Source organism: Balaenoptera ricei, chromosome 3 (genome assembly GCF_028023285.1).
Source record: "Balaenoptera ricei isolate mBalRic1 chromosome 3, mBalRic1.hap2, whole genome shotgun sequence".
Taxonomy (NCBI): Eukaryota; Metazoa; Chordata; class Mammalia; order Artiodactyla; family Balaenopteridae; genus Balaenoptera; species Balaenoptera ricei.
The window spans coordinates 12182553-12200060 of record NC_082641.1 but is presented as its reverse complement, the minus strand read 5'-3'; the positions used below and the strand labels follow the sequence as shown (position 1 = coordinate 12200060).

The 17508-nt window shown below is 50.7% G+C and overlaps 2 protein-coding genes across 8 annotated transcripts in view; one reads left to right on the top strand and one right to left on the bottom strand.

Moving 5' to 3' along the window:
• The window catches only part of OTULIN (OTU deubiquitinase with linear linkage specificity), an 85954-nt gene that overhangs the window by 33127 nt on the left and 35319 nt on the right, over positions 1-17508 (bottom strand). The gene's annotated exons all lie outside the window — the stretch shown is intronic.
• ANKH (ANKH inorganic pyrophosphate transport regulator) overlaps positions 1-17508 on the top strand; it is a 151485-nt gene that overhangs the window by 131612 nt on the left and 2365 nt on the right. For 2 of the 3 annotated variants that reach the window (XM_059916130.1, XM_059916127.1), the window contains 3 exons: positions 3124-3253; positions 4998-5121; positions 5770-5869. In XM_059916130.1, coding sequence (XP_059772113.1) covers positions 3124-3253; positions 4998-5121; positions 5770-5869 — 354 coding nt within the window. Of the gene's footprint in view, positions 1-3123; positions 3254-4997; positions 5122-5769; positions 5870-6326; positions 8279-17508 lie in introns of those variants that run through there. The other variant, XM_059916129.1, reaches the window with a different exon arrangement.

The window sequence follows — 17508 nt, the reverse complement described above, 5'->3', positions numbered from 1 at the left end:
CCTGGCCCATTATGTTTGCCAGGTTTCTCCACCGTGAAGGTTTTTTTCCCCCTTTCCTTCTTGTCCTTCTTTGGAAGGAAGTTACTATGATCAGCCCACACTCCAGGAGTGGGGAGATATGCCTCCACCTCCCTAAGGGGGGAGGATTCTACAGAAATTACTTGTAATTCTGTGCTGGAGATTTGTCCCTATTTGTTTATATATATCAGTATAGACTCATGGGTATTTACTCTGTGCTGCGGCTCATAATTCAATACTACATCATTTTTTCTTGCTCAGATTCCTCCAGCTTTGCCGGTGGGAGCTCTCTCTTCTGGACTCCTGTGTCCTTCGATGTATTGTTCCAAGCTGATCGTCTTGTATATTTCCCACCCTAGTCCTAGAGTGAGCCATTTCTCCAAGGACCCCTGGTTCCTTTTATTGGAGAATAAATAGAAGAACCAAGATGCAGGCATGGAGTGGGTTGTTGTGCTTTGCTGGCTGCTTCCTAATGAGATAATGTTGACAGCAAGCTCAGCAGCAGAAAACCCAACCCTGCAGCTACTCCCAGGAACAAATCATGTTCACTGTCAGTAGTTTATTAGGTTTGCTTTCTGGTTTGGAAAAGTCAACGTCATTAGGCTCTGCAAATATTTGAGGAACACGGCATGTCCTGGTCAACTAGGAGGGCATGTTCTAGGTCAAGACTACTCTGGGTGAACTCATCAGAAAGACACTTTTCCTGAAATATTCTTTGTTAGATTAGCTTCTAGAGCTTCTTGTTTTCTGAAACAGACTGGTTAAATCTCATCTGACTATGATGCTAGGGGTCAATATGTTTCTTGGAAAAATCTGATCTGCATATAGAGATTGCAGCTTTTAACCAACACCAAACCTACTTCTGAGTTGCATGTATTTCTTTCTGGGCAATGCTGGAAATAAGTCACTTTGTTTTAAAGAACTTGCTGGAAGGTAAGGAGCATTTTCATACTGGAAGTATAGCAAAGGCAAAGGGTCAAATTCAGGGAGAAAAAGAAAGGAAGTGTCGTTCCATGTGGCATTGCTTCCCTTTAAGCCTGTGATTGCTGAAGCCCCAGACTAGACTGAGAGCATTCAGTTACACCGATCTAGAAAGACCCAATCTAGGCTGTAGGTGCATGGGGCTGAAAACTCTGAAGAAGCACCTCGGTGGCACGTGGCCTTGATAGGGGCCTGTAAGGTGTCTTTGGCACAGACAGATACCAGATGGAGAACAGAGGGGCTTAGTGGTGTCAAGTTAAATCATACTGTAGACTTTTAGAAATGACATATCAAGCCTCCCTCCTGGGAAGCTCTATTAGAGATCCACCAAGCCTTACTGTTTTGCTTTCAAGGGACCAGAACTGCAGTCACCCGCCCCAGTTACTCGATATTTATGTCAGTGTCTCCGGTAATTTGGATGCACTTGCTATCTTGCGTCCTCAGGTTGGACTCCTCCAAAGGTTACTGACCTTTTCCTCCAGGGCAGTGGAAAGCCTCCAGGTGACCATTATCTGTGCAGAGAAGCCAGAGGGACGACTGACCTTTGCCACAGGTGCCTGCTTGCACCTTCCTCTCTGACATGCAATTACACGCTCCTTTTTCCTTGATTTGTTGTCATTTAAAAGGCACTTCACAGTGATTTTGCAAGGCACAGAGAGATTGCAACAGGAGGCATTATCTCACATTCAGATAATCACTGGCTACAAAATAAGTAAAGCCTGCCGATGGTTTTCCTGGAAGCTTAAGTTTTTTTTTTGTTAGCAGAACGCAGCCTAGAGAGCTCCCTCCAGCCAGAGAGGAAACCCAGGATAGCTTATCCTCCATCAATCCTGACGCACAATCAAGTCCAGAGTTGGGGCAATGCTCACTTATCTTAATTCTTTACAGCTTTACTGCTGTGGAAAATATTTGAAGGGAGGGATGATCAATCTACTTGTCAAGAAAGTGAACCGTGTCCCGGTGCTGTGCTCAGTGTCGTTGTGAACGTATCATGAAATTGCCACCATTCCTGGGCCGTACGTGTGAGTGACAGGTCACCATTTCAGGCTGGCAGCTTTGCAGTGAGAAAAGATGGCAGGGCTACTTGTCCAGGACACTAGGTAATAAGGCCTCCGAGCTCCGAGTTGCTAGATCTTAGGAAGTATTTTTCCCTTCAAGTCAGAGGTGGGGTGTAAGTACTTGCATCAGGCAGTAGGGCTAAATGATAGTACATCTGTCATCTTTGAAAATCAAATGGGATATTCTTCCCAGATGCTGAAAAATACAAGATAGAATAAAAGTTCCACTGCATTTATAAAAGTGAAACGTATTTATAACAGACCCTCCAAGGTATCTTTTTTAACATATTTCAACATGACATAGTAAATAGGACCCGCCTAATTCCATGAAACTTAATTTGCCCAAAGCCTAAAGGTTGTTATAGTCGAAAACTTCAGTGTTCTGTTTTTACACGAATGCAATTCATTTTATAATGCGTTCACTTTCATTTTAGAGAAGAATCACTTGCATCTTAAGAAAGGGAGAGAAGTATTTTACGCAACTGGCATTTTTCTAACATCCTCTTCCAAAGTTATAACGTTACATTTTCAAATTCAGCTTTTCAATCGGTTATACACACACAAAGCTTAAAAAGTCAGGCCTCTAAGAACTGGTCCCCGCAATAGCTGTTCTCCCAAACTGCCCTCGCCTTTCCTCCTACTCCCAGAGCTGGTTCAATGCAGTTCTGCCTGCATCCAAATGCTTTCAGGTCACTTTTTATTATTTGGTTTAAATTAATGTAAAAATTACATTAATAAACGTGCTCACCCTGAACTAACTGAGCTGTCCAGCAGCCTAGGTAAGCCTTCCACACTGGCCCAGCTACCCGCTCAGATGCCTGCCTGTCACGTGGGCCCCGCTGCCAGGCTCCCTTTGGGGCAGGTGTGGCGAATGGGCCAGGGCCTGTGTTGTCAGGTGAGAACAGAGCAAGGCGGAGGCAGCTCGTGGACCCGTGTGCCAGTCCCCCGATCGGGCAGGTTCACCCTCTTTCCTAGCTCCTCGGGGATCATGTGATACCTGCCTTCTCATTTCACTTATGTACACCTTTTTTCTAACAACCTTGCTTCCTGCCTTTTTTCCCCACAGCTCTGTTTTGTGATGTTCTGGACCCCCAATGTTTCCGAGAAAATTTTGATAGACATCATTGGCGTGGACTTTGCCTTCGCAGAACTCTGCGTTGTTCCCTTGCGAATCTTCTCCTTCTTCCCGGTTCCAGGTAAACAGAGAATGAAAGAAAAATTCCTATTTACCCTCATGCCTGATTCAGTCTTCTTTGTTGGCAAACGTTTGCAGTCCTCTCCCCCCCACAAAAAAAATTTTTTTTAAGTTTTTAAATTTCACAGTGGATTAAAAAGATGCAAAGACATTATCCAGTCAGTTGAATGTTTGAGAAACAAGTCAAACAGGCATCATTTGTTTCTTAAAGGACATTGGTTGCAAACTCAGTAAAAAGAGCCCAGAGGGATAGCATGGGAAGTTCCGGGGGCAGTAGAACAGTTCTGTGTCTTCACTGTGGTGATGGTTACACAAATCTATGCCTGTACTGGGACTCTACAAGCACTGCTGGAGAAAAGAAGAATCCAGAGTCAAAGCTGAGGCCAGAAATGGGCCGTGGAGCAAGTCGAAGCCGGGGCTGATGGCACACCTGCCACTCTGTGCTTGTTCCCAAGTCAGGCCACGAGCTGCCCCTGCTCTGAGGTGCCAAGCATTCCTGGAGACTGCTGGGGGGCCCTCTGGTCCTTGGGGGTGGGGTGGGGGTCACCGGGGGAGCCAAGCTTTGGTGCCACCTGGAAGAGGCTGCACTTGCTGGAGATCAAGGCACATGTCGTTGACTCCCCAGTCTGGACTTGAGCGGGGGCTGGAGGTCCCAGAGCTAGGACTGGGGTGGGACTCGCCTTTCGTCTTTCCTCGCCTGTCAGACCACAGACATGCAGACAGCCGACCCCACCTGTCTTTGCCACCTGCTGGGTTTGGGCCAATCAGGTTAGCATCCCGCCCCGTGCGGCCTCACCCTCTACCTTGGCCAAACACAAGTGAGCATCTGTGTCTCATAAATTCAGTGCTTCCACCTGGGGCGGGCGGAGCACAGCGTCAGACCAGGAAGACTGCAGATTCTTCCTCCAGAGGTACCCTGGACACGAGCTTTTACCCCAGGAGTGAGCACTTCCTCCCCCTCGATAGGCCTATGCCTGCTGCCGCCCACACGGGATGAAGGGCTAAGCCTCCCGCTTCCCCAAACCCCACCCAGTTTCAGATCAAACCTAAATGTTGCCCAGGGTGTCTGTGCCCCAAACCAGCCCGTCAATCCTTGACGCGCTGTCCTTGGAGCCCCTCCTTGGCGCTGGGGCCAGTGCCCTGCCTGCCCTCCGGAAGCTCACAAGTCAGGGTGGGGAGACGGGGTACAGGGAACACGTTGTGAGGCCTTTATGAAAACGAGGGAGCCAGCTGCGGACCAGCGATCAGGATGCGGGGGAGGAAACAGGGAAGTGATACCTGTTCCTCTTCTTCACTCACACCTCCCTCCTCCGCACCTCCCCCTGCCTGCGGGCCGGGAAACCCAGCTTCTGGTCCAGCTCCTCTCCTCCCAGAGTCAACCGGGATCACCATCAAGTTGCCGCTTCCCTCTGAGTTTTCTAGACAGGCGTGAGCAGAGCTTGAGGCTAGGCGGGGGCAGGGGCGGGGGTGGAGGGACCGGCAGCAGCCCCCTGCCCCAGGGGTGGCGGTCACGGCGGCGAAAGGGGCTGCCCGCAGCCCAGTCTCTGGACACTAAGGCTGTGAGGCGAGGGAGCCGAGGTGGGCACGGGGCTCCCCCAGGCCCAGAGGCGGGGATCAGGAGCCCCGGCAGGAAGACGAGGTGACCGCCCAGGGACCCTGGATGCGCCGCGGGGTCTCCGGGGGGTCAGAAGCAGCAGGGTGGGAGGAGCGGGGCGTTGCTGACGAGTCCTCGGCTCTCCCCTCAGTCACCGTGAGGGCCCATCTCACCGGGTGGCTGATGACCCTGAAGAAGACCTTCGTCCTGGCCCCCAGCTCCGTGCTGCGGATCATCGTGCTCATCACCAGCCTCGTGGTCCTGCCCTACCTGGGGTACGTCGCCGGGGGGCTCGGGGCTGCAGGTGCTGCTGCCACTTGCACGCTCCGCCCGGAAGGTTGCATGTGCTCTTTCCTGGGAAATCCCCAAGCACGTGTCGAGTTAGAAATGCCGAGGGATGCCTTGGTTCGCTGCCCAGGACCAGGTGGGAGGCTGTCGAGATCCATTCTAGAAAAGTACTTTCGGGGTCAGGCCCATACACAAACCGCATTGAGCATCTGTCACGGCGTGGCAGGCACGGGAAGGTGAAAAACACAAGGGAGCAAGGGTGTCGCCCTGGTCCTCAGGGGCTCCCAGTCCCTTGGGGAAGGGGCATGGTCCGTCCCACGGCGTGGGGAACCTCACGGTACAGAGAGGACGGGCGGGAGGCTGTGGGCTCACAAGCGGGGGGCCGGGCCCCTCCCCCAGGAGACGCTGCGCTGAGACCTGGAGCAGGGGTGGGAGCTGCCTGGGCCCGGGGTTCCAGGCCCCTCCCCCCGCAGGTGGCCCGTTTACTAGCTGCAGCCCTAACCAGCAGATCTCGAACGCGATCGTCCGGTCCCCCTGTTGTCTACCCCTTTCCTGGGTTTTGGCTGGGTTTTGACTCTCTTTGTGCCTCGGCGGGGGCTTTAACAGACAAGTGGCCTTTGCGTTCTCATCCCCAGGGTACACGGAGCCACCCTGGGCGTGGGCTCCCTCCTCGCGGGGTTTGTGGGAGAATCCACCATGGTCGCCATAGCAGCGTGCTACGTCTATCGGAAACAGGTGAGAGGTGGCGACGGAACCGCGCCCCCGCCTGGCACTCCCCAGGCGCCGGAGACACAGCCTGCACGGCCTGCACACGGCCGTGGAGGGGGGGAGGGGGGGAGGGCAGGGCACAGCCCCCGCTGGCAAGGGCTGCCGGGAAGTGGCGTCCTCGCGCAGAGGCAGGTCTCCATCAGCTGATGGGCGGGCGGGGAGGTGGGAGACGGGATCCGCCCACCCCTCACCCGCGCCGCGAATGCTTAACGCAAGAGCCGGGCACACAGTCCGCTCCCGAGTAACCCCACCGTAAGGAACACGCTGGCCTAAGATGCAGCCTCGGCGAGGTCGGCCCGGCCATAAACGAGGTCCCAGTCCGCGGCGAGGGCTCCCCTCAGACCCCGTGGCCTCCCCCTGCTCTTGGCTCTGCTGCGCTGCGTCCCTGCCCCAGCCCCACGCTGATGGGTCGGCTTTGGTCTAGAAAAAGAAGATGGAGAACGAGTCGGCCGCCGAGGGGGAGGACTCGGCGATGACGGACCTGCCTCCCGCAGAGGAGGGCACGGACGTCGTGGAGATGCAGGAGGAGCGCGACTGAGGCGCGGCCCCCCCCCCCCCGGGCGCTGCAGGGACGGCCGAGATGACACTTCCGCGTCATCCGCTCTCCCGTCGTGTTTTGTTCCGCTTTCGTCTTTGGTTTTCGTTTGGGTAATGAAAGAGGCCTTGATCTTAAGGCTTCACGGCCACTCTGGCACACTGGGTGTGCCCACGCTGATGTGAAGACCTGCAGAATGGTCTCGCCGTTGCTTTGTGGAAACAAACCAAACGACTGACTTCATGCCCCCGCTCCGTGAGAACCCCGAAGACATAGCTGCCTCGTAGCCCACGTTGCCTCCCCACCCCCTCGGACAGTCTCCCCTTGGAACCAAAGGGCCGCGGCTGTGCCGTCCATCGCCCCTCAGACACCACCGGCCGGCAGGCCACAGACTGACCCTGTCCCCTTGCATCGCTCTCGAGAACCAACAGGTGACAACTCGGCTTTCTTTGGTCGGCTTCCCAGTAACGTGACTGTGTCAGGAGATGTGGCTCAGAGGCATTGCACCGTGGATGCGACGTGTGAACGCGCTGGACCGGTGGACGGCCGGAAGTAATCTCCCGTGGGAAGGTGTGAGGTGCCTTGGGGGCAGAAACTGACACATGCAAACGCTAGCACTTCACCTCGCCTCTTCCTAGATTTGAATGCGCGCTCACTTTCAGGCCCTGTCCTGTACATACGTGAGCTGCCTTGCTAAAGTTGTCCCGAAGCGCATCTCCCGGTTGCCGCGTCCTTGGGCATGACTTTCCCTGAAGGCTTGTTTTTCCACTCGCCTTTCCTGAAGATGGCACTAGAGCAAGGGAAACGGACGGAGCATTCTAACTTTACGTTTTAGTTTTTAAAGTGAACTGAAGCTTTAAGTCATAATCTAGCATTCTAATGCCAGGTTGCTGCATCATCACTTTGGAAGTAGATTTATGACCTGGTCCCGCCGTTCTTAGTCCTAACCTTGCGGCGCAGGTAATTCCGAGTGTACTTCTGTACTCCCCTCTCACACCACACGAGAAAGCAAGACATTTTATAAACAATAGCAAAGTCACTATGTGATATTCCCTGAAATGACACATTTGAAATCCATTTAGTGCAGTATATTTTTCTAAGTTTTGGAAAGCGGGTTTTTTCTTTAAAAAAATTATGGACACGGTTCACTAAATTCTTGATTTAGTCAAAATTCCTAGACTGAAAGAACCTAAACACAAAAATATTTTAAAGATATAAATATATACTGTATATGTTATGTAATTTATTTTAGGCTATGATACATTTCCTATTTTCGCATTTTCAATAAAATGTCTCTAATACAATACGGTGACAGCTCGTGTGCTCAACATACCTGCAGTTGAAACGTATTGTACCGATGAACAGTGTGTCTTGTTTGCAGCAGTTTTACAGTCTCTCATTTGTATATAAATGTAAGGGTCAGTAAATGACAAGAGAACTATTTTTCATTATGAGCAACAGGGGTATAAATGGGTCAGCTGATGTAGACAATAGTGGGAGTGGAAATATATGCTAGAAGGGCAAAAAAGAAAGAAGAAGTCCAGCTTTTTGCGTTTATTGCTTTCAGTGCCGTGTAATCAGATTGTTCCTCATAGAAAAAAGAATGTAAAGGCTCGGAGTCAGCCATGAATATCACAGGGTTCGTTCACATGTCTGGACACCCAGTGACCCCTGGGGGACAAATCCTCACGTGCTTCCTCTGAGCGGTTTTTCCGCTGAGAATTAAGATGTGTTGCTTTGGGGTGGTTTCAGGGGCAGATCTGAGAAGATGGGGAAAAAATCTAATTGTATCGGCTTTTTTAAAGTACATGACTAGAAAATTAAACAGCAGTATTTTTTAACATGTGTGACTAGTATTTCATGCTTGTGGGGTTGGAGCTTAAAGAGTAAATTGTGAAAAAGCAAATTCTTTCCCTCCGAATCGGGGAAGACCAGCTAGGCTCTTCATTATGCAATTAGAACACAGCATTACAACCTCAGAGACACCTTCGGTGATAAAGAGTCACGGGCCAGGGTGTTTTGTTAGAGTTTCAGAAAACACAGGAAACAAGCCCCGACCCAGGCCACGATGACGGGGCTGCGATTGTGCAGGGCGCACATGTCCAAAACCTTTCTCCTCCAGCCATATGTCCTCTCCTCACAGGTTCCTTCATTAGCTTGGGCTGCAGAAGCCACTTCACAGTTTGGGCTGACAAGCACACACCTTAACTTCCAGAGCAAAACCCACTGCTGGCAGGTTCTTCTGCAGCTGTTCTAACCACACAGACAGGAGAGGAAGAGGAATGGGTCTCCTTCCCACTTTTCAGGGTGAGGGGGGCACCCCTTTGACTTCGTCACCCAAAGAAATGTTCCTCCAACCCAGGTTTCTTTTTTCATGCGAGTCGCTCAGCTGACAGAAGTATTTAGGGAGCCGTGCCTGGAGAGTCTCAAGTCAAGGACCGTGGAAAGACCAGACGTGACTTTCTCAGTGTGGACCCGTGCCTCATAGACACACAGGATCTAAAACCACGGGGGCATAAAGCTGCTTGTATTTAGATGCTGAGAAGTGAGTCTGGGCTGCTCAGTGGTCTTTCCATCCCGAGGGCCTTCTCTGGGCCAGCTCAGGTCAAGAGCAGCTTGTCGCGTGGCCTCTCTGCTTTCTGAGGGGCGCAGGCGAGGTCATTCTCAACGCAGCTGCTGCGGGCTCTGAGCGGGACCTCAGTGTCACTGGCATCGGTGAGACACCAGGATCTGAGCAGGAGGAAGCAGGCCGGGCTTGCTCCAGGGAAGTCAGGACAGGCTGCGACCTGCCGGCCGGCACTCGGCTCAGGGCGTGTCCAGAGGTTTGCACGTTAGCGGGAAGCCCTCACTTGCCTGAGACTCTTTAATTTGGGCACAAAGGCCACTGGTTTACGTCACTGTGTGAGAGCCAGGCACGCCCCCCTCGTTGCCTGCCTCAGGCTGGTCTTGTGCAAAAGTCCATCTTCTTTGTTTTGCATGTGTGTTTTGCACCAGCAGTTGGTTTGGCTCTGGAACTGTCCAGGGATGGCCCACACCCTCAGAAATGGAAACTTTTAGTGATAGTTTAGGGTATATGGGATGGGGCCAGGCTTCACGACAGTAGTAAAAGCGCTTGGTTTTTGACTCCCTGAGTCCTCCCAGCAAATAACCTCGGGAGGTGCCCGGGAGGCCCACGAGAAAGGAGGCCTGGGGGCTCCGCTGTAGTCCAGCTCCATCAAGACCCCAGGGCACTTCCCAACCAGGAGCCAGCTCTGTGGTCCCCACATGCAGCCTTTTCTGGTCTCTCTTGGGATTGGGATAATCACTGCATTTCCCAAATATCAGAAAAGTTATTCAGTGATACCTCTAGAGCAAGAAGTGAAAAAGTTAACAGCTCCCTACCCTCCTACCTCATTCTCATTTGGGGTTCTTCTGGAAGGAAGGAGCAGGGGGAGAGCCACTTTTTTGTACCCTTAGTTTCCAGAAACACATCCATTTAAAGACTCAGTAGTTCTCTGACTGGGTTTTTTCTTTTTCTTCAAACTTAAGTGGGAGAGAGACTGAGAAAGTATTTATATAGCTGTAATTAAATGACATTATCTTGAGAAATATTTTCTTGTATTTAAAAATCTTTCTACTTCTGTAAACCTCTACATAGACCAGTGCCCAGGACTGCATGAGCTGGTGTGTACCAATTAGTCAGGGTTTCTGGCCTCTTTGCAGGTGAGCTGACCTCTAAACCTAGGACGAAGTCTTCATCAGTCAAAGCAATGCACGGTCCAGGAAAGGGGCCTTTTCTGTTCTAAGTCCTAACCTTTTTAAAAAATATATAACCAAAAGCGCAATGAGCAGGGCTTTATAGCTCGTGGAGATTTGTAAGTATTGAGACATCTGTGTTGCGCGTGCAGCCAATTCCCTAAAAGCAGCTCCTGCCCGCCTTCTGAGAAGACAGGCACCCTCAGGCAGCGCCCTCACACGGCTCTTTCATAAAAAGCACTTGAACCTAGAAAAGCATGTTTTAAAGCAACGTGCTTGGTAAACATTCAGGATGCTCCTCTATGTGGTTACTTGGAGTCTCTATTTCTGTCCTTTGAAGCAGCAAAACATCACGTGATTCATCGACTGCTCTAACCACACATAAAACAGGATGTAGAGAAAATCTGAAGATACACGGAAAGACCCTGTTGCCTGCCCTTTTAAAGGTTATATGTCTAAAATTAACTACCCAAATGTGCAAAATGAGGGACATGTTATTACACAATCAAAATAGCCCAAACCCCACTCCGGAGTCAGAAAAGGTGTAACGAATTATAGAGCTTACTGTCTGACCTCAAAAGGGAAAACAATGAAGAGGAGCTGGTGAGAGCTTAAGATTTCACTTTCTCCTCCAGAGGGGAGGTCAGAACTATTAGCTACTGCACTCTGCGCAAAGAAGAGCACCAAAGACGTGCCTCCAAATCTTTTTTTTTTTTTAAGTCATCCTTGCCAAGTCCAAGTGGTTCCAGAAGAATTTTTTTCTCTGCTTCATTGGCAATCAACCAGGGTCTCTGAAAGACTGTGTAAGATCCACGCACTTTTATAGACTGCTGTCAGCTACCCACGGCTTCAGCACACGTTTCTATATGGTACCTTTTTTTAAGTTAGGAGATGTAACCCAAAGTGCACTTCACTAACAAGATTTGGCATCGGCTTCTACAATCCGTACATGCAAACAGAAGCGCACGAGAGCCAGGAAGCCTTTCTCTCTCCAGCAATATATGTGGTCTCCTTAGGTTCAAGAAGGGGGGAGACGGGGCAGACCAGCTAAAAATGCTTGTACCATTCGTTCACCATCCAGCTTTGTGGAAATTCAGTGACGTATGGAGATTGGTCGTTACTATAAGATTTAGAGGCAGATGTTCTCCAACCGTGAACCAGGGACAAGAAATGGTGTCTTCGGGGTGGGAAACACTACGGCCAGGTGGACTCTGGTTCCCTGAAGTGTGGGGCTGTGGACATGGGGGACCCACAGTTTGGATGAACCAGATACTGAAGGAGAAGTTCAAGTTACTCTGGTGGAACAAAGGCGGTACAGGGTTCCCATGACCACCAGTCACCCAGCAGCCAAAGCATGGGGCAGTCAGTCACTGGGAAGCAGGCCACGCCCCCAGGGGTACCACATTCGCAGGGCTTCCGGGCAAATACACTGCTCCCTGGGCCCATGCTCTATTTGGTTTGCTTAGCGATGTATTGAGAGGGCAAATATCTAAAGCTGGAATGACCAAGGAGCTAGTCATAGAGCTTCAGGAGTCCTGACAGAGCCACAAATGGGATTCTGTCCAGGTTGGTCACCTGAACAATGAGAAGCTCAGGCCGTTATTGCTAAGGCTCCTTCCTGGTCTAACAGTCTATGCAGGATCTGGGGTTTAGAACATGGTACAGGATCCTGCAATGGAAAAATAAAATTACCTCGTTCTCCGTTTCAGATCTGAATATTAGCACTGATCCAGAATTTTTTGTTTTAACAAAAGTAAGTCTTCTGGGAGTCACTTTTCTCTGTGTGGCTGTCAGCTTACAGGCTTTTCAGTTTTTCATCAAAACTGTGGGTTTAATTTAAACTGTCAAAACCAATCACATTAAAATATTTGTGGAGCCTTGATTAAAACTGACTGCAGAGGTTGGTATAAAATATATGTTGCATTTAAACAAGTGCTGTGTATGTATTAAATAGATGTAAGTTTCTGCATTGTTAAGAGCATTTATATGTGCTTTTCTTTTGAGGATTTTTTTTGGAGGGGAGGAGGTTTGTGCTCATATATTGTCAAATAGCTTTCATACTCTAATTTTACTTTAAGTAAAGCTTGAACGGTCAGCATATTGATTGAGATTGCTTTTAGTTTCTTGATTTTCTTATTCTAACCATTAGTCTGTTTACACACCCCAAATTACGTGGTTATCTATTTCTGACTACAATTTCCCTTTTTTGTCAAACGTACATGGATATTAAAATTTCGCCCTTTGCCTTGGTAAATAGCTGAAACCTCTACCCACTGGGATATTTCCCCAAACTCTCTGTCTTACTTAAATATGACCTATTTCTTCAAATTTTATTCCGTACTAAGATGAATTTTTACTTTCCATAACTGCAATAATATTGAAAGTTCTCTGAGGCCCGGCTTCTCCCCACCCCTTCTAGAATGGGGACACCAGATAGCCCGGCTTTAGGAAAGTGAGAGGAACAGAAGGTGAAAACCCCTCCTGCCCACATCTAAGGGACTCTTGCTCTTATCAGTCTTTATGTGAAAAGCATTTCTCTTTTTAAACCCTAACGTCTTAACCTCAGAGAATGATGGCTCTCATTTTTTTAACCTCCTATGAAAGATTATATAGAGAATGTGTTTTATTACCTGCCTGTAATCAACAAGCATGTTAGCATGCTACTGACTTGCTTGAGATCGCATATTTTCTTTACTGTTTCATGACGTTTTTGAGTTAAATCAAAGATCTGAGCACTACCTCTACCATGCTTCCCTATTACTGCCGCTAATATTACAGGTTTTTGAAGTCTAAGAGGTCATCGTTCTTTCCACCCACAGCACTTGGGATATGGCATGTCTTCCTGCTTGGCTGTGATGCCAGGATGTGGAGCTGTGCTGGCCCAAGCATTGTCAATTTTCCCCATGGGGAGCAGTCCTCCCGCAAGGGGCAAATCTTCAGCCCTCCCACACTTCCTCCTGATGTCCCAGATGAATCACATTATCATCCTCCCAAAAACCTACTCCACGACACCCCCACCCCCCCGCCGGTGGGGGTCCCACTAACCCCAATCAGTTTCCCTCCTAGTTTCTCGCACATCCCTCCCTCCCTCTGCATCTTAAGTCCCACTGGCTTAGCTCAGGGGCTCCTGGTCACCTAAGGCCCAGATGCTAAAGAAGCCTCCAAAACAGTTTCCTTCTCCAGGCTCGTGCGTCCCCCTGGACAGCGATGTAAATGGCACCTCCTAGAGTTTTGCAGTGCACAACCTGCACAACCATTCCCGGCCGCCAGCCCACCTCACCCCCACCCTGCCTCACATTGCAGAAGACCTTTAGGGTTCATACCTGTCTTCGTTTATGAAGGCTGAGGGCTTCCAATCAGGAGGATGTCAAAGTAACTGTCACGAGCCAGTTCCTGGTTTTGAAACGCCTGCCTCTCCCCTCTTTACCTATCTGTGAATTATCCCAAACCACCACATCTGCACCTTATACAATGGTAGCAAACTTCCAGAATGTTTCCCCTTAGGGTAACTAGTTTGGATACATTCACAGATACAATCTAACCGGTGTTTCGGTTAATATCAGGGAGAAAACTATGCCGTCTTCTAAGTTTTCCTATCCAACACTGTTAAAGGCAATGCTGGGATGAAAGGTATACTGGCATTGCTTATATTCTTACTTTCTGCCCCCAACAAGCTCCAGGCTTCTTACTGGACAATGCAAGCCAGTACATACCATGCTAACTTCACAGTTCAACACACTGTTCTTTATGCAAAAGGAACAAAAGAAATCAGGAGCGCAAGGCCTAATTCTATCTCTGTGGCTTATCAGCTGTGAGCCAGGCAAGTTATGGGATGCCTCTGGTTCAGCCTCCTCTGCTCTAGAACGAGATCTTTTCTAGTCCTCATCTACTGCGACATCAGGATTTGCAGAGCCGTAGATGGCAGTGCGTGAAGACGGGGGTGCACGTCTGCTAACCTTCCAAGTGGTTTGGAAGTGCCCCAGCCAACAAATCTATGAACATTACTGCCGGCCTGCTTTCAACAAAGAAAAACTACTAGAGCTTTTATAGAACAAAACAAAGACTAATCGTACCTTAGGTTCAGAACCTTTGAATCCAAAGACCAAAACAGAATGAACAAATAGAATTATTATTATCAAACTTTACATTATACTACACACCTAAAATTCTTTCATCTGCTTCACGTACCAGGCTCTCTTGCTGTAATGGCAAGTGGCTGAGGAAAGCTGGCTGTGGTCGGCTCCGGTCTCCCCCAGCCCTGGGGCCCTGTTAGGACAGAGGCTCCCAAGTTCACACATGATGGAGTCAAAAAGCAATTTCTTCCCCGTGCCTGGCAACGCCACATCCTGCTTCAGCTCTGTTCTTCTGCCTTTCCCCTAAATGCTGCCACTGCCCAGACTTCAGCAGCCTTCCTCACCCTCCAACTGTGTTTCTCAATGCTATTTAATTCCACTCTCTTTAAGAAAGACTCAAAGCGGCCCCCTACACCCCAGGCCCCAGGCCTGCTCCCACCTTAGTTGGGAATCCAGTTCTACACACTCCCGGGTGACCTAACCTGGGCCTGTTTCCAATTCCAAATACACGCTGGGGATCCCCAGGGCTGTTTTTCCAGCCATGACCTGTTCAAGAGCTGCGGTCCAGTCACCTCCCAACATCTCCTCAGAGGGTCCCAGAGGGGCCTTGGCACCCTTCCTGCCCCGCCCCCCATGCCATCTCCTGACTAGATGAACCACATGAGCACCCACCCAGAAACCAGCCCACACCGTGTCCCACCTCTCCCGCAGTCAAGTCACTAACCCTGTCGGTTCTCTCTCACTATCTCTCACTTCTGTCCCTTCCTCTGCAGTGTCTTAGTCCCACTGCTTAGTTCAGGGGCTCCGGGTCACCTAAGGCCTGGATGCTAAAAGCCTCCAAACTGGTTCTTGTTTCTCCAAGCTCATGTGTCCTCCTGGACCATCATGTGAACGACATCTACAGTTTCGCAGTGCACAACCTGCACAGTCACTCCCAGCAGCCTGCCAACCTCGCCCTGCCCCTCCAGGCTGGCCCCTCTTGTCTCGCTAGGCACTGGGGTGCTGAAAGGAGGGCCCTGCGCTTACCCGGGTGGGCGCCAGGCTGAGTCTGGGCTACGTGCAGTAAGCAAGGGCTCGGCCAGAAAGGAGGAAGCTGACACCAAAGAGAAGCAGCAGTACAAAACGGGGACTCCTGATGGCGCCCCAGCCTCCTGCTCCAAGCTTAACGTCACCCCCCCCCCTTCCAGAACCTGTTTCCGCTTCCATCCCTCACTCACCATGAGGGCGTCAAAGGACCAAGAAGAGGTATTTTAAAAAGCGGATTTGGAGAGATGGTTTCCTCGCGGCGCTACACGGAGCCCCGCCCCTCCTCAGGGGTGTGTGCGTACGCGCGTTGGTGGGGTGGGGATAGGGGGTCCCTTGACACTTTAACCCCGACGACTCGGCTCTGCAGGAGACACTCAGAGACCCTGAGGTGGGCCCCTACCGTGGGGGGCGCTCGGTGGACGGGTGTCCTCCTCGCCCGTCAGGTCTGTTGGAAGCGTGAGCTGCAGGAGAGGGGGCGCTGGGGTGGCGGCACGTGCCACGTTCACCGGGGCAGAAGGCGCCGAGGTCTTCCCCGTGAACCAGGCCTGGGCGACACAGATCAACCAGCTGACCTGGGGGTCATCTCAGGTCCTAAGGGGGTGAATGGGCCTCAGCAGAAAGAAGCTAGAGGTAACACTGGACCCTTGGCACTGCAAAGGAGGAAGTGGTGGGCCAGGGGAGGGACCATCAGCCACCTCATGAGAACTGCTGAGGAGAGGTCCTGAGCTGGGGGCAGCGGGGTCTCCAAAGACCCCTGGAAGCACCCTGTGTGAGAACGAGAGAACAAGAGCTGAGCCCCGGGCAGGCCCAGGGAGCAAGGCTGGCATAAGACAGCAAGCAACCACCAAGAGTAAAACCTCTTACCCTCCGCCCTCCCTCCTTCCTCCTGCTCCAACTCCAGACCAGGCAGTAAGTGATCAGCGATTCCATCCCTGGTCCAGCTCATCTGTTACAAATGCACGGGGAGGGGTGAGAGGGCCTCAGAGGGGCCGGGAGGGATGGGGAGCGGAGCGCTGGGCCAGCTCGTCTCGCATCCCATTTTGGCACGTGCCTGCCCAGAGCAGACACGCCTTGGTGAATGAATGAAGTCATTCACACGTGCCTCGCCTGCACACACGCTGAGTCTAGGCCACCTGCGTAACAGCCCTCTTCCTCGCAGTCTTCTCATCTCCGACCCCCTCTTCTTGTCGCTGAGGTCAAGCTCTCCATGAACTAAGATAACCTGAGCCAGTTCCCCCAAAAGGGCTCGACACAGATCGCTGACAGCCCCTCTGCTGGCCTTCCCTTCTGGAAGCTCCCAGCCCTAAGTCTCTCTGTGAGATACAGATGGGAGACCGAAAGCATTCTCACATACAACTGCCTAGTTAGAGACTGTGAACAGCTGGGCAAAGGGAATGAGCAGAGAGCGCCCAGAAACTGACCCGTGAATGGCTTCTACAAAGGCAAACAGGCTCGGCCTCGCTCGAGGAAGGGAACACAGATTGAAAAGTCCAACTGTCAACTCAGCAAAGAGCAAAGTTTGACAGAGCTCGGCGCTGGCAAAGGGCCTAAGGAAACGCCCTCCTGCTCTGCAGCGGAATGCCGATCAGTGGCACCTCTTCAGAGGACAATTCGGTGACATGTTCCAAGCTTACACTCAACTAGGGAAAGAAGTTAATGTCACGGGCAAAGGACGTAAAAAAGCAACGCAGGGAAGAAGTACCACTGACCCATAAATATCTAGGGAAAATGTTCACCCTTATGAGAATCGAAAGCCATTTAAAGCTGAACGCCTTCCTTTCTCTTTTCATTTTTTTTTTTCTTGCCAGGTGGTCAAAGTTTAAAATTAAATTACCCCTAGTGTCACCCAGGGGACAATGAAGCGGGCTCCGCAGTACCTGCTGGTGAGGGTGAAATTCCTGCAACTCTTTTAAGGGAAGGTTGGAAATTCGTTTCAAGAGCCTTAAACAGGGTCAATTTAAGGATGCATAAAAAGACCGATGAATGAGAAGGCTCATTACAGCACCACTTACAATTGAGAACACTGGAAATAGTCAATGATGTTAATTATACAAGTGTTCTAAAGATTTTTTTTTAAGCCTTAGTCTATCACAGCTCCTCACCAGCTAGCACAATTAGGATGTGATCTCCAAGGACGTGAAAGACAACTTCCATGGCGTGTCTGCTCTTCATGTTCTCAGCATTCTCTCCAACCCTCTGAGGAGTGCGGTCTCCTAAGGAATGGCACAGCATGGCAG